The sequence below is a fragment of the Grampus griseus genome, assembly GCF_964374135.1.
Source record: "Grampus griseus genome assembly, chromosome: 9".
NCBI classification, from domain to species: Eukaryota; Metazoa; Chordata; class Mammalia; order Artiodactyla; family Delphinidae; genus Grampus; species Grampus griseus.
This window is the reverse complement of record NC_139003.1, coordinates 65,263,991-65,280,587: the sequence shown is the minus strand read 5'-3', so window position 1 is coordinate 65,280,587 and position 16,597 is coordinate 65,263,991. Positions and strand designations below refer to the sequence as shown.

Genomic DNA, 16,597 nt, shown 5'->3' with positions numbered 1-16,597 from the left:
TTTTGTTTTTATTAGCCTCTTCCCTGGAATATAAACTCCATGACCTTTGGGATTTTGTCAGTTTCATTCACGTTGGCCCCTAGAGCGCCTGACACCAAGCAGATGCCTAATAAATATTTATTAAATGAATGAACAGTCCCTGGAAGTACAGCTTCTCACTGCTTCCCTACCACCCACCTAAGCCCCAGGTCCCCACAAGACCATCCACCTTCAGGCCGTAATGGACGCGGGTCCACGTTCTCATGCCAGGACCCAGGCCAGGACCAAATCGGAAACACACAGCCCTTCATTTCCCCAGCGAGAGGGTCAGAATTCCTCAGATCCCATCTCTGTTTGATTCCCCTTCCCATTGAAGTATGGCTTCCCCTCCTCATCCTGCCACCCCGTAGCTTACCACCAATGCCGTTTTCTGCTTTCCTGAGCACCGTCTTCGGCCCCAAAGCCTGTTTTCTGTTTAGTTAAGCGAGGAGGCATTAGACTGAGGCGGCTCCAGTGCCGTGGCAGCCGACGTAAGCAAACCAAAACACAAGCCTGTAAATGCGTCACGGTTATGAAATCCAACCAATCAGAGTCAACTAGGCTTCAAGCTGTAGCCAATCAGTAGTAATTTTCTTGCTTTGTTTCCACCTTTTCTCCATTATAGTCCCCTTGGAGTGCTCGCTTTGACACTGCCCAATCCAAATCGATTTTTGCTCACAAAAACTCTTAAAACTGTTAATATGCTTCTGTGTATTTTTTAACAGGACGCTGCTTTCATTTGCACTATGGTATTTAAAGTTGAAAATTATATAACCATGGAAAAGTTTAATTTTGACTATGTAATGAGAATGAATTTTTAAAAATTAAATTCATATTTATTTATGCATAAAAGTATTTGTAACCTTAAGGTTAACTGTGTAATTAACTGATACATCACACTTGAATAAAATGTCACAACAACCTTTTTAAAAAGATGTATTTTAATGAGGAAAGACAGGATTAGTGAAACCTTTTTGTACATACCTTTTGAGCTATTAAACATTACTGTCAAATATATAGATATATATAAAAGTGGATACGAATACAAATTATTTTGTCATGAAAGAGCTGTGCTTTCAAAGGCTTTTTTTTTTTTTTTTTTGGTACGCGGGCCTCTCACTTTTGCGGCCTCTCCTGTTGCGGAGCACAGGATCCAGACGCGCAGGCTCAGTGGCTATGGCTCACGGGCCCTGCCGCTCCACGGCATGTGGGATCTTCCCGGACCGGGGCACGAACCCGTGTCCCCTGCATCGGCAGGTGGACTCTCAACCACTGCGCCACCAGGGAAGCCCCTCAAAGGCTTTTTAAAAGGCCAAAAAGGTAAAGTTTCTTCTAGAAAATTACACTTGGGACTTCCCTGGCGGTCCAGTGGTTAAGACTCTGCCTTCCAATGCAGGAGGCGTGGGTTCAATCCCTGGTTGGGGAACTAAGATCCTACATGCCGTGGGGGTGTGGCCAAAAACTTTTTAAAAAAAAAGAAAATGACACTTAAGAGTTAATGGTATCAAAGTCACATTGGCTAAAGAAGGAAAACAGCAAACTTTTAAACCTATTTTAATGGAAACCTTACTGCAAGCATGTGATTCTTTTGAACATAACACACAGAAAGGAGAATAACCACAAAGGCATTTATAACTTTCTTCTCTGATATATTAAAGTACAAGTTTGGCTAATCACTCCTGAATTGTAAAATTTCCTGACAAACTCCCCTAGACTGAGCATAGCTTTTCTCCTTTAAAAGGTCATATAAAAGATATAAGCCAGGATCCAGCAGAGCTAATACTGGTCCATAACAAAAGTTTACTTTAAGTTATTTAAAAATACTAACATAAGAAAATTCCAGTTTAAAAGAAATTTCAAACCAGTACTAAGAATTAAAAAACAGCCACATGGCTGAGATTAATTTTCTAAAGTCAAACAAACAAACAAGCTCCCCCTTTCTCCCCACCAAACAGCAATGGGACAGTTGCCCCATAATGTTTGTTTGTTTGCTTTTTCCTACAAAACTCAGTTTACCACCTGCTGGAATCCCAGCCCAGGAACCAGCCTGTGAATGTAGATGGCTCATGGCCCTGTTTTATGATGACAATTGGCGTCCCCTTGTCTCTTCCAGAAGGGTCTGTCTCAAGGTATATTTTGGCTAAAAAGAGTTTAAAAGACAAATAAAGTGAGTTAGTTTCAATTAAAGTAAAATAACTATAGAATGAAAAGCTTGCCAATAAAAGTAATAAATCAAATTTTCATTGCCCTAAAGTAGCCAATGCTACTCCATATGAACAATTCCTTGTCTTCTCTCATCTGCCGTGGAATGTGCATGAGAGTCTCATTATTGCCTGAAAAAATTCCAAATTTTATGGAATTATTCTTACAGTATAATTATTCTTTACTTTGCAATAATACAAAAACAAACAAACAAAAAACTGTGCCAGAAAGAACAGCATTCCTCAAAAGGAATTTATAAAAATCTAAGTTGTCAGAGCTTCAAGATGGTGGAAGAGTAAGATGCGGAGATCAACTTCCTCTCCACAAATACATCAGAAATACATCTACGTGTGGAACAACTCCTACAGAACACCTGCTGAACGCTGGCAGAAGACCTCAGACCTCCCAAAAGGCAAGAAACCCCCCACGTACCTGGGTAGGGCAAAAGAAAAGAGAAAAAACAGAGACAGAAGAATAGGGACGGGACCCGCACCAGTGGGAGGGAGCTATGAAAGAGGAAAAGTCTCCACTCACTAGGAAGCCCCTTCGCGGGCGGAGACTGCGGGTGGCGGAGGGGAAAAGCTTCGGAGCCGCGGAGGAGAGCACAGCAACAGGGGCGCGGAGGGCAAAACGGAGAGATTCCCGCACAGAGGATCGGTGCCGACCGGCACTCACCAGCCCGAGAGGCTTGTCTGCTCACCCGCCGGGGTGGGCGGGGCTGGGAGCTGAGGCTCGGGCTTCGGAGGTCGGACCCCAGGGAGAGGACTGGGGCTGTCTGTGTGAACACAGCCTGAAGGGGGCTAGTGAGCCACAGCTAGACGGGAAGGAGTCCGGGAAAAGGTCTGGAGCTGCCGAAGAGGCAAGAGACTTTTTCTTGCCTCTGCTTCCTGGTGCGCGAGGAAAGGGGATTAAGAGCGCTGCTTAAAGGAGCTCCAGAGACGGGCGCGAGCCGCGGCTATCAGCGCGGACCACAGAGACGGGCATGAGACACTAAGGCTGCTGCTGCCGCCACCAAGAAGCCTGTGTGCGAGCACAGGTCACTCTCCACACCTCCCCTCCCGGGAGCCTGTGCAGCCCGCCACACCAGGGTCCCGTGATCCGGGGACAACTTCCCCGGGAGAACACACGGTGCACCTCTGGCTGGTGCAACGTCATGTTGGCCTCTGCCGCCGCAGGCTTGCCCCACATTCTGTACCCCTACCGGCCCCCCCCTCCCCGCCCCAAGTGAGCAGAGCCCACGAAGCAGCTGCTCCTTTAACCCCGTCCTGTCTGAGCGAAGAACAGACACACTCAGGCGACCTACACGCAGAGGCGGGTCCAAATCCAAAGCTGAACCCCGGGAGCTGTGTGAACAAAGAAGAGAAAGGGAAATCTCCCCCAGCAGCCTGAGGAGGAGCTGATTAAATCTCCACAATCAACTTGATGGACCTGCATCTATGGAATACCTGAGTAGGCAACGAGTCATCTCAAATTGAGGAGGTAGACTTTGGGAGCAAAGTTATACATATATATTTTTTCCCCTTTTTCTCCTTTTGTGAGTGTGTATGTGTGTGCTTCTGTGTGTGATTTTGTCTGTATAGCTTTGCTTTTACCATTTGTCCTATGGTTCTGTACGTCCGTTTTTTAAATTTTTTTTTAACTTTTTAAAATTTTTTCTTAGTAATTATATTTTATTTTAATACCTATTTTATTTTATTTTATCTTCCTTCTTTCTTTCTTTCTTCCTTTCTTCCTTTCTTCCTTCCTTTCTTTCTTTCTATCCATTTTTTCTCCCTTTTATTCTGAGCCGTGTGGATGAAAGGCTCTTGGTGCTCCAGCCAGGCATCAGGGCTGTGCCTCTGAGGTGGGAGAACCAAGTGCAGGACACTGCTCCACAAGAGACCTTCCAGCTACACGTAATATCAAATTGCAAAAATCTCCCAGAGATCTCCATCTCAACGCCAAGACCCAGCTTCACTCAACAACCAGCAAGCTACACTGCTGGACACCCTATGCTAAACAATTAGCAAGACAGGAACACAGCCCCATCCATTAGCAGAGAGGCTGCCTAAAATCATAATAAGGCAACAAACACCCCAAAACACACCACCAGGCGTGGACCTGCCCACCAGAAAGACAAGATCCAGCCTCACACACCAGAACACAGGCACTAGTCCCCTCCACCAGGAAGCCTACACAACCCACTGAACCAACCTTAGCCACTGGGGACAGACACCAAAAACAACGCGAACTACGAACCTGCAGCCTGCGAAAAGCAGACCCCAAACACAGTAAGTTAAGCAAAATGAGAAGACAGGGAAACACACAGCAGATGAAGGAGCAAGGCAAAAACCCATCACCTAACAAATGAAGAGGAAATAGGCAGTCTACCTGAAAAAGAATTCAGAATAATGATAGTAAAGATGATCCAAAATCTTGCAAATAGAAGAGAGAAAATAAAAGAAACGTTTAACAAGGACCTAGAAGAACTAAAGAGCAAACAAACAATGATGAACAACACAATAAATGAAATTAAAAATGCTCTAGAAGGGATCAATAGCAGAATAACAGAGCCAGAAGAACGGATAAGTGACCTGGAAGATAAAATAGTGGAAATAACTACTGCAGAACAGAAAAAAGACAAAAGAATGAAAAGAACTGAGGAAAGCCTCAGAGACCTCTGGGACAAAATTAAATGCACCAATATTCGAATGATAGGGGTCTCAGAAGAAGAAGAGAAAAAGGAAGGGACTGAGAAAATATTTGAAGAGATTATAGTTGAAAACTTACCTAATATGGGAAAGGAAACAGTTAATCAAGTCCAGGAAGCACAGAGAGTCCCATACAGGATAAATCCAAGGAGAAACACGCCAAGACACATATTAATCAAAGTATCAAAAATAAAATACAAAGAAAACATATTAAAAGCAGCAAGGGAAAAACAACAAACAACACACAAGGGAATCCCCATAAGGTTAACAGCTGATCTTTCAGCAGAAACTCTGCAAGCCAGAAGGGAGTGGCAGGACATATTTAAAGTGATGAAGGAAAAATACCTACAACCAAGATTACCCAGCAAGGATCTCATTCAGATTTGATGGAGAAATTAAAACCTTTACAAACAAGCAAAAGCTAAGAGAATTCAGCACCACCAAACCAGCTTTAAAACAAATGCTAAAGGAACTTCTCTAGGCAGGAAACACAAGAGAAGAAAAAGACCTACAATAACAAACCCTAAACAATTAAGAAAATGGTAATAGGAACATACATATCAATAATTACCTTAAATGTAAATGGATTAAATGCTCCAACCAAAAGACATAGACTGGCTGAATGGAAACAAAAACAAGACCCGTATATACGCTGTCTACAAGAGACCCACTTCAGACCTAGGGACACATACAGTGAGGGGATGGAAAAAGATATTCTATGCAAATGGAAATCAAAAGAAAGCTGGAGGGGCTTCCCTGGTGGCGCAGTGGCTGAGGGTCCGCCTGCCGATGCAGCGGACGCGGGTTCGTGCCCCGGTCCGGGAGGATCCCACGTGCCGCGGAGCGGCTGGGCCCGTGAGCCATGGCCGCTGGGCCTGTGCGTCCGGAGCCTGTGCTCCGCAACGGGAGAGGCCACAACAGTGAGAGGCCCGTGTACCGCAAAAAATGAATAAAAAAAAAAAAAAAAAAAAAAAAAAGAAAGCTGGAGTAGCAATCCTCATGTAAGACAAAATAGACTTTAAAATAAAGACTATTACAAGAGACAAAGAAGGACACTACATAATAATCAAGGGATTGATCCAAGAAGAATATATAACAATTGTACATATTTATGCACCCAACATAGGAGCACCTCAACACATAAGGCAAATACTAACAGCCAGGGCTTCCCTGGTGGCGCAGTGGTTGAGAGTCTGCCTGCTCGTGCAGGGGACACGGGTTCATGCCCCGGTCCGGGAAGATCCCACATGCCGTGGAGTGGCTGGGCCCGTGAGCCATGGCTGGTGAGCCTGCACATCTGGAGCCTGTGCTCTGCAATGGGAGAGGCCACAACGGTGAGAGGCCTGCGTACCGCAAAAAGAAAGGAAAAAATACTAACAGCCATTATAGAGGAAATTGACAGTAACACAATCATAGCAGGGGACTTTAACACCCCACTTTCACCAATGGACAGATCATCCAAAATGAAAATAAATAAGGAAACACAAGCTTTAAATGATACATTCAACAAGATGGACTTAATTGATATTTATAGGACATTCCATCGAAAAACAACAGAATACACACTCTTCTCAAGTGCTCATGGAACATTCTTCAGGATTGATCATATCCTGGGTCACAAATCAAGCCTTGGTAAATTTAAGAAAATTGAAATTGTATCAAGTATCTTTTCCGACCACAACGCTGTAAGACTAGATATGAATTACAGGAAACAATCTGTAAAAAATACAAACACATGGAGGCTAAACAATACACTACTTAATAACCAAGAGATCACTGAAGATATCAAAGAGGGAATCAAAAAATACCTAGAAACAAAAGACACTGAAAACACGTTGACCCAAAACCTATGGGATGCAGCAAAAGCAGTTCTAAGAGGGAAGTTTATAGCAATACAATCCTACCTTAAGAAACATCTCAAATAATCAACCTAACCTTACACCTAAAGCAATTAGAGAAAGAAGAACAAAATAACCCCAAAGTTAGCAGAAGGAAAGAAATCATAAAGATCAGATCAGAAATAAATCAAAAAGAAATGAAGGAAATGATAACTAACTTAATTGTGATTAAAAAGATCAATAAAACTAAAAGCTGGTTCTTTGAGAAGATAAACAAAATTGATAAACCATTAGCCAGACTCATCAAAAAAAAGGGAGAAGACTTAAGTCAATAGAATTAGAAATGAAAAAGGAGAAGTAACAACTGACACTGCAGAAATACAAAGGATCATGAGAGATTACTACAAGCAACTCTATGCCAATAAAATGGACCACCTGGAAGAGATGGACAAATTCTTAGACATGCACAACATTCTAAGACTGAATCAGGAAGAAATAGAAAATATGAACTGACCAATCACAAGCACTGAATTTGAAACTGTGATTAAAAATCTTCCAACAAACAAAAGCCCAGGACCAGATGGCTTCACAGGCGAATTCTATCAAACATTTAGAGAAGAGCTAACACCCATCTTTCTCAAACTCTTCCAAAATATAGCAGAGGGAGGAACACTCCCAAACTCATTCTACGAGGCCACCATCACACTGATAACAAAACCAGACAAAGATGTCACAAAGAAAGAAAACTACAGGCCAATATCACTGATGAACATAGAAGCAAAAATCCTCAACAAAATACTAGCAAACAGAATCCAACAGCACATTAAAAGGATCATACACCATGATCAAGTGGGGTTTATCCCAGGAATGCAAGGATTCTTCAATATACCCAAATCAATCAATGTGATACACCATATTAACTAGTTGAAGGAGAAAAACCATATGATCATCTCAATAGATGCAGAGAAAGCTTTTGACAAAATTCAACACCCATCTATGATAAAAACCCTGCAAAAGTAGGCATAGAGGGAACTTTCCTCAGCATAATAAAGCCAAATATGACAAACCCACACCCAACATTGTCCTCAATGGTGAAAAACTGAAAGCATTTCCACTAAGATCAGGAACAAGACAAGGTTGCCCACTCTCACCACTATTATTCAACATAGTTTTGGAAGTTTTAGCCACAGCAATCAGAGAAAAATAGAAATAAAAGGAATCCAAATCAGACAAGAAGAAAAAAAGCTGTCACTGTTTGCAGATGACATGATACTATACATAGAGAATCCTAAAGATGCTACCAGAAAACTACTAGAGCTAATCAATGAATTTGGTAAAGTAGCAGGATACAAAATTAATGCACAGAAATCTCTTGCATTCCTATACACTAATGATGAAAAATCTGAAAGTGAAATTAAGAAAACACTCCCATTTACCACTGCAACAAAAAGAATAAAATATCTAGGAATAAACCTACCTAAGGAGACAAAAGACCTGTATGCAGAAAATTATAAGACACTGATGAAAGAAATTAAAGATGATAGAAATAGATGGTGAGATATACCATGTTCTTGGATTGGAAGAATCAACATTGTGAAAATGACTCTACTACCCAAAGCAATCTACAGATTCAATGCAATCCCTATCAAACTACCACTGGCATTTTTCACAGAACTAGAACAAAAAGTTTCACAATTTGTATGGAAACACAAAAGACCCCGAATAGCCACAGCAATCTTGAGAAAGAAAAACGGAGCTGGAGGAATCAGGCTCCCTGACTTCAGACTATACTACAAAGCTACTGTAATCAAGACAGTATGGTCCTGGCACAAAAACAGAAATATAGATCAATGGAACAGGATAGAAAGCCCAGAGATAAACCCATGCACATATGGTCACCTTATCTTTGATAAAGAAGGCAAGAATATACAGTGGAGAAAAGACAGCCTCTTCAATAAGTGGTGCTGGGAAAACTGGACAGGTGCATGTAAAAGAATGAAATTAGGACACTCTCTAACATCATACACAAAAATAAACTCACAATGGATTAAAGACCTAAATGTAAGGCCAGAAACTATAAAACTCTTAGAGAAAAACATAGGCAGAACACTCTTTGACATAAATCACAGCAAATTCCTTTTTGACCCACCTCCTAGAGAAATGGCCATAAAAACGAAAATAAACAAGTGGGACCTAATGAAACTTAAAAGCTTTTGCAAAGCAAAGGAAACCATAAACAAAATGAAAAGACAGACTTCAGAATGGGAGAAAATATTTGCAAATGAAGCAACTGACAAAGGATTAATCTCCAAAATTTACAAGCAGCTCATGCAGCTCAATATCAAAAAAACAACCCAATCCAAAAATGGGCCGAAGAACTAAATAGACATTTCTCCAAAGAAGATATACAGATTGCGAACAAACACATGAAAGAATGCTCAACATCATTAACCTTTAGAGAAATGTAAATCAAAACTACAATGCAATATCATCTCACACTGGTCAGAATGGCCATCATTAAAAAATCTACAAACAATAAATGCTGGAGAGGGTGTGGAGAAAAGGGAACCCTCTTGCACTGTTGGTGGGAATGTAAATTGATACAGACACTATGGAGAACAGTATGGAGGTTCCTTAAAAAACTAAAAATAGAACTACCATATGACCCAGCAATCCCACTACTGGGCATATACCCTGAGAAAACCATAATTCAAAAAGAGTCATGTACCAAAATGTTCATTGCAGCTCTAGTTACAATAGCCAGGACATGGAAGCAACCTAAGTATCCATCAACAGATGAATGGATAAAGAAGATGTGGCACATATATACAATGGAATATTAGACAGCCATAAAAAGAAATGAAATTGAGTTATTTGTAGTGAGGTGGATGGACCTAGAGTCTGTCATACAGAGTGAAATAAGTCAGAAAGAGAAAAACAAATACCGTTTGCTAACATATATATATATAGAATCTAAGAAAGAAAAAGGTCATGAAGAACCTAGGGGCAAGACGGGAATAAAGACACAGACCTACTACAGAATAGACTTGAGGATATGGGGAGGGGGAATGGTAAGCTGTGACAAAGTGAGAGAGTGGCATGGACATATATACACTACCAAATGTAAAATAGATAGCTAGTAGGAAGCAGCCGCATAGCACAGGGTGATCAGCTCAGTGCTTTGTGACCACCTACAGGGGTGGGATAGGGATGGTGGGAGGGAGGGAGACACAAGAGGAAAGAGATATGGTAACATATGTATATGTATAACTGATTCACTTTGTCATAAAGCAGAAACTAACACACCATTGTAAAGCAATTATATTCCAATAATGATGTTAAAAAAAAATCTAAGTTATCACAGTTATGGAGGTTTTACTATTTCCATAATAAAAAAGTGTTTAAGTGAATTAGAAATTTTCAGAATAAATTGATATAATTACATCCTAAATTAGATAACAAAATATGTTTTTCTTGTTCCTTTTCTGAAATTCTTCATTTAAAAAAAAATTCCATTACTCTTTAGTTCTGAAGATGAAAGCTAAGATTCTTCTTGGTTTTGATATGTGGTTTTGGAGGATGTAGTGAAAAGAGAAGTCAGGAACTTGGTAACACCTGTTCAGAATTACTGTCATAATTCCCCACGGGATCTAGCTTACCCGACTTCAGAGATTCTAATTTCTCAACTTCATTGGCATCTTTTCCAATCCAAATAAAAATCTGAAAAATGAAGCAATAATAATACACATTGTTTTGGGAGTGTAGATGTGGTGCAAGCCTTATGCAAAGTGCTTCTCATACAATCCCACTTAATCTTCACAGCAACCCCAAAGTCAGGGGTGTGGAGATGGAGGTGCAGAGAGGTTCAATCACTTTCCTAATGTATACACTTACTAAGAGACCCTAAATTTATATCCAGCCAGTTTGACTCCAGATTTCACATTGTGGTATTTTAAGTTTATATAATGTTTTCTAGTTATTAAGTGAGCTTTCCTTAAAACCACACATTGGCTGGTTTTTTGCACCCAACCCTGGGGTGTGTAAGGCAGTCAGTATCCCCATACTATTATCCTGGGGGAACCATATGTAGCTTGTTTGTGGGCACCCCAGACTCCCTTTAGGATCCCCTAACTTAGTCCTAGGGTTCTTGTCCTATGGTATTGTATCCTGTCACACTTTGGTAAAAGTGCTATAATGTTTAATATTTAAATACTGATTCTTAAAAACAGATACATGTTCTGTATGTATCCTTCTTGTCAAATGTGTAGGTTTTCTGCTTCAATGATGAAAAATTCTCCTGAATTCCCTTATATTTAAATCACTTTAAAATCACTTGTTGGCAGAGAAATTTTGGTCAAATTAGTTTTGATTACATTCTAATGCATACTGAAAGTGCTAGAATATTTGCTTGCAGGCACAGAACAAACCATGACAGCATGGCCGTGTAAATGAAAAGTATGATTGAAAAACAAATGAAATGTAGTACAGGAAATATTCTGAAGTATCCATGATTATGGAAGCAACAGAGCTCACTACAAATGGAAAAGATTAAATTCTTCTGAATAAGGAAACATTCTTATAATTCTTAAATACACAAAGGTGTTTTATTGACATAAGGTTTTAAATTTCATATCTAGAAATAAGTGATCCATTCACTTAGGGAGAATCTGTGACTAGACCCCAAACTCAAATATGGTAATTCTAGACCAAGAAGCTAAGTTGTAATATAACTGAATGACTTAGCAAGTAAGAACAAACCTAAAAGTAACAAGTCTCTGTGGTTGACTCTAAGACTAGGCCTAATTCAGATAAGTGTTTTATAATTGTTCTATATGATTTAGCTCCTAATATATTTATTTTTCCCTTTCACAGGAGAAAACAACTAACAGATGTGACATATAAAATCGACATTAATTTTCTATCAAATAAAGATATATACATAACAGTAATATATTTTACTGTGTAGATTCAAAACTATTCTGTGTCTATTCCTTCCCCAGGGAAGGGGTCTCCTAGGACTTTTTGTCAAATTTCAAGAGAAATTCTGAATACTTTGGTCTTCCTGAGGCATCGTACCCCCCATGCACTGCAACCAACTAATGCATTTATTACTTAAATGAGTGGATGAATGAATGTATGAATAAATTAGGAACGAGTGAACTTTACAAATAAATGAAAAGTAGGGTTTTTTTTGGCCAAAACTATAGAGCCAAAGATGGTAGCTGTGGAATTATTTCCATATTCAGAAACCAACTTGCCACACTGGTTTTATTTTTTGCCAAACTGTGGAGAGTTTCTTTTAAATACAGCCTAAATCCATGGGTCCGTTTATTATTAGACTTGCTATTTCTCAAAGCAGGTTGTGTCAGGTCCCAACTATAAGTACACTCTCTTCCTGTTCCACTCTCTTACCTGTTCCCAAGCATCTAGTAACATGACATCATCTTCTGCTAAATCATCCTGGGTGAACTCTCCTGGAACCTCTTCAACCTGAAATGTATAAAAAAGCTTTATGACCAAGCAGTTAAGCAGTGATTTTTCTAATATACGGGATATAAACCCCTTGCATTATTTGGAGCACAGCAAAAAAAAGTTTGGTAGCCATTTTTTTCTTCCTTTTGGGCAGTTAAAGATTTAAATAATTGTTTATCTGTTTAATCAGGTATCACAAACTCAGGATGTCTTATTTGGGGAGGACAGTGCTTAACATAAACATTGCATATGGCCTTAGAGAGACCATGTACAGTCAATCTGGCCACAGTTGTCTCTAATTCCACTTCCTTATGACAAGTTGCTTCACAGATTTCTGTTGCCTTCCTAGTTCCTAAAGATATTTAAGTTTATGATCTGGGTATTAAATCATCTTTCATTTTGTAGGTCAAGATTATTTTAATAAAATCAGTAAGTCTGGTCATTTTTATGAATCAATCATTTTCCATAAGATGATATTATAACAATATTCCATATGCAAAGCTTCATTATTTTTATTTTAAATGGGTTAAATTGTGTTCTCCGTAGTTAACATTAAAGGGTAATGGGGAGGGTTAGTTTAATGCACCCATTACCAGCAGGCATGCATTAATCTAAAGTTCAAATTTTTAAAAGAATTCTGGATGAAACCCCCCCTGATCATTAGGAAGGTATGGTAGATTGGATTATGGTTTGCTCCTTCCCTCTACTGTGTGACTCTGCAGGTGAAGTTGACTGTGGCCTTGCCCTTGTCATACTAGCAAATGCGACTCAGGGCCCCTCTTGTGCTCCTGGGCTCTGTCCTGGGAAGAAGAGGCATGACCCCAACCTGAAGCCCCCTGAGCATGACAATACCTGTTTGTTGTAATCTGATTACATTTTGAGATTGTTACACAAAAAACAAACAAACACTAACCATTTACAGAGGGCAAATTTGTTTATATTTTCTTTTTACAGAATAATTACCAATTACATAATGCTTAAAAAAAGCGAAAACCTTAAATATCACTTACTCCATGCCTGGCACTGTTGTATATATGCAACAACTAATTTAATATTCACAACAACCCTATGAAGTAGGTACTAGGATTATCCCCATTTTTCAGATGAGAAAATTATAGCACAGAGAGGGTAAGTAACCAGCCTAGGGTCACACAGCCAGTAAATAATATCGCCAAGTAAGTGATATCAAATAGGCAGAATGGTTCTAAAAGCTGTGCTTTTAACCAATAGACTCTGTCTTGTATGAATCTACATGTCTAAAGCCTGCTTTCTGATGATGAGATCAAACACTTGTTAGTAACACTCCTTTTCCTTAAGATGTGAAGGGATTAGCGTTCCAAATATCAAACAAGAAAATGAGTAGGTGTAAAGGAAAAGTATATTTCTCTTAAATATGTGAATGACAAAACCCAAAAACTAATAGATTTTTGTAACCTAAGAACAAAGCCTAGGTGTTATTTTTTTAACATATAGCTCCATTGGAAACAAACATGTTATTTACAGCATTATTAGTAGATAATACTAATAAGAAATTATAGGAGCATATGCTGAAAAAGCCATTGTTTGGATGCAATATAAAATCAGCAGTCAAAAGAGTAAAACAGGGCTTCCCTGGTGGCGCAGTGGTTGAGAGTCCGCCTGCCTTTGCAGGGGACACGGGTTCGTGCCCTGGTCCGGGAAGATCCCACATGCCGTGGAGCGGCTGGGCCCATGAGCCATGGCCGCTGAAACTGCGCCTCCGGAGCCTGTGCTCCACAATGGGAGAGACCACAGCAGTGAGAGGCCCGCGTACCGCAAAAAAAAAAAAAAAAAAAGAGTAAAACAACAGATTTTTCTGACAGCAAGTTTATAAAATATATGGATTTCCAAAGTGGGTGAACAACTGTGGTGCCCAACCACCTAATATTTATCACAATCCACCATTTAAATCTTTAATTTTTAGGTCAAATCACAGGTAAGCTTCAAGTGTGGTTCACACATGAGCAGTTTCTTCTTCAAAGCATTTTATCTCAAGCATGCAATGTACCTGGGAAAATACTTACTAAATTGTCATGTGTGCATTGAAAAGTAAAGCTTGTATTTACTAAGACTTGGTGACCAAATCTTTAGTTCAGATTTTATAGGCAAGGAATTTGTTCTTTAAATGAAAGATTTACACAAAAACTTAGTATGTCAAACAGAGAAAGCAGAATTTTTGATTAAACTGAGATGAGGGGCCACAGCCCAGGATATTTTAGAGACCCACAGATAATCACTCTTGTACACAAATACTTTGAATTGCCTAGAATTCAAAGCTTGTGAATGGGACTATGACATAAAATATTCCTGCTGATTTCAGTTAATTTGCAGGTGTGTATATAGCTTTCTGTGATTCTTGCCCAAGGATCATATTTCCATAATATTTTTTATTCCGTCAACATGGTGAAACTTTTTATTCCCGTGGGAAACTGCAGTGTAAAATTTACATAGTTTGATCAGAGAAACCACTATTGTTGCGTACAGAAAGCATCAAACCATTAAATAAGCAAATCCAACCACACGCATATTCGTACCGAAATGACCACATGCTGACACTGGTGCAAAGTAGCTGATATATTTAAGAGCAGCTTGATCAATACAGTACATTACAGTATTCCGATGCTTTCACGTCCAGTACGTCACTGGCTCTTAAACCAACCCTGCGTGGAGCAAAGATTGTCACCTGTGGTTTGCAGGTAAACTAAAACTGAGAATCAGGGCAGGAACGCGTTAGAGCAACACAAGAATGCTTCTCTCTCCCACTGCTGCTGATTCTACCCCAGGGTTTCACGGGACACTTACAATGAATCTTCCAGTTTTGTTGGAGCAGGCGTAAAGCCGAGGTGGATGGTCTTCAGCCTGGGTTTCTAGCAGGGGAGAGGTCTGGTAGTCTTTTTTCCCTCCAAGGGAATTCCAAAACTCCTCTGTGGAAAACACAAGTTAGCCAGTGCATTTTCAGAAGCATATGGTCGGTACTGCTTTACCTTAACAAATAATCGTATCTCACCTCAACTTCACTGTTAAGAAGTTACTGAAATAGAGCAGGAGAAGTTACTTAAATATAGTTGGCACCATCACTCACTTTTGCAACTAGTGAATGGGTTCTTAATGCCCTACAACCATTACAAAGTTCCTATTTATGACAAAAATAAATAAATTACATGATTAGCAAGTATGCCAAATATAAGTTCTGGCTAGTGTCCTTGGCCTCACCTATACACACCTGGTTCCTCGCCTTCCTGAATCCTCGTGGTTTTACATTTGAGGACACTTGCCACATACGCTGCTCCCTTCTCCTCCTCCTGGCTGGCCCCTTTTCCTCTCCAGATGTAGCCATTATTTTGTCGTAGTTTCAGGACAAAAACATCATTGGAATTCAATGACTTTGCATCAACATCTACCTAGAGTATGAAGAAAAAGAACACAATGATGTAAATTCATTGCTGCTCCCTCAATAAACATGTCCAAGAAGCTGCGACAGTGCCAAACCACCTACAGACTTCTGTCCTGACCCAGGATGTTAATTCAGGGGGCACCAGGACACGCCTAGGGGGTTAGAAACATTAGGAGCACATTGCGCTGCGTCACTTTAACGCTCACCCGCCCGAAGACAGTAGCACAAGGCTCTGAGAATAAAATAAGGCAAACTTAAGTGATACATAACAAGGATAATATTCAAAGAGACCGCAAGAAGGAGGATGGGCTATAATTGATGTTTGGAAAGAGGTTGAAAAGAAATATACGTTTATATTCACAAATGGTAAACGTAAAGCACAGTGTTCAGTTTTTCTCTCCCTCCACTAAAGAGGTTTGTCAAATAATCCAAGGGACACAGAAAAATCATAAAACAGGGGCCGGGATCTAATACAGATAAAGAGATAATAACATAGATTCACTGAAAGGTTCTCCAGGCTCAGATAAATTATAGCTCAAATTATAAGAGACTGATTATAGGGGGTTAAAAATACAGCACTGACATACCCTCTTCCTTTCAACTGAGAAGCTGTGGACACCGTCTGGGATGAGCCAGATGAGCACAGCTCCAGTCAGTGTGGCTGCAGAGTGAGTGAGAGGCGCCTGGCTGAGACCAGACTCCAGCCTGAGGGTGAGGCTGACAGTGGAGCATTGGGGCAGAGACAAGGCATGTGCGGAGCCTCAGGCTTGGGAGTGAGTCTGAGCTCCTACGATGGGCTTGTGCCTTTGACTGCGTCTATGACCTTGTCATTTTGTGTCTCTGCACTGGCCTCTTTGAGACCCTCTGTCTGACTATAGGATTGTATGATTGTGACAGTATGCATATGACTTTCTGTGGGACTCCATGTGAGGTGTGCTAACAGGGAGATGAAGAAGAACCAGGAA

The 16,597-nt window shown here is 40.2% G+C and overlaps 1 protein-coding gene across 1 annotated transcript in view; it reads right to left on the bottom strand.

The window, feature by feature from the left end:
* Positions 1–1,054: 1,054 nt before the first annotated feature.
* The window catches only part of SCIN (scinderin), an 81,391-nt gene continuing 65,848 nt past the window's right edge, over positions 1,055–16,597 (bottom strand). The window contains exons 12-16 of the mRNA XM_082662047.1: positions 15,462–15,639; positions 15,041–15,162; positions 12,161–12,238; positions 10,408–10,468; positions 1,055–2,158 (exon numbers count right to left, since the gene is read on the bottom strand). Coding sequence (XP_082518173.1) covers positions 2,031–2,158; positions 10,408–10,468; positions 12,161–12,238; positions 15,041–15,162; positions 15,462–15,639 — 567 coding nt within the window. The 3' untranslated portion in view covers positions 1,055–2,030. The remainder of the gene's footprint in view (positions 2,159–10,407; positions 10,469–12,160; positions 12,239–15,040; positions 15,163–15,461; positions 15,640–16,597) is intronic.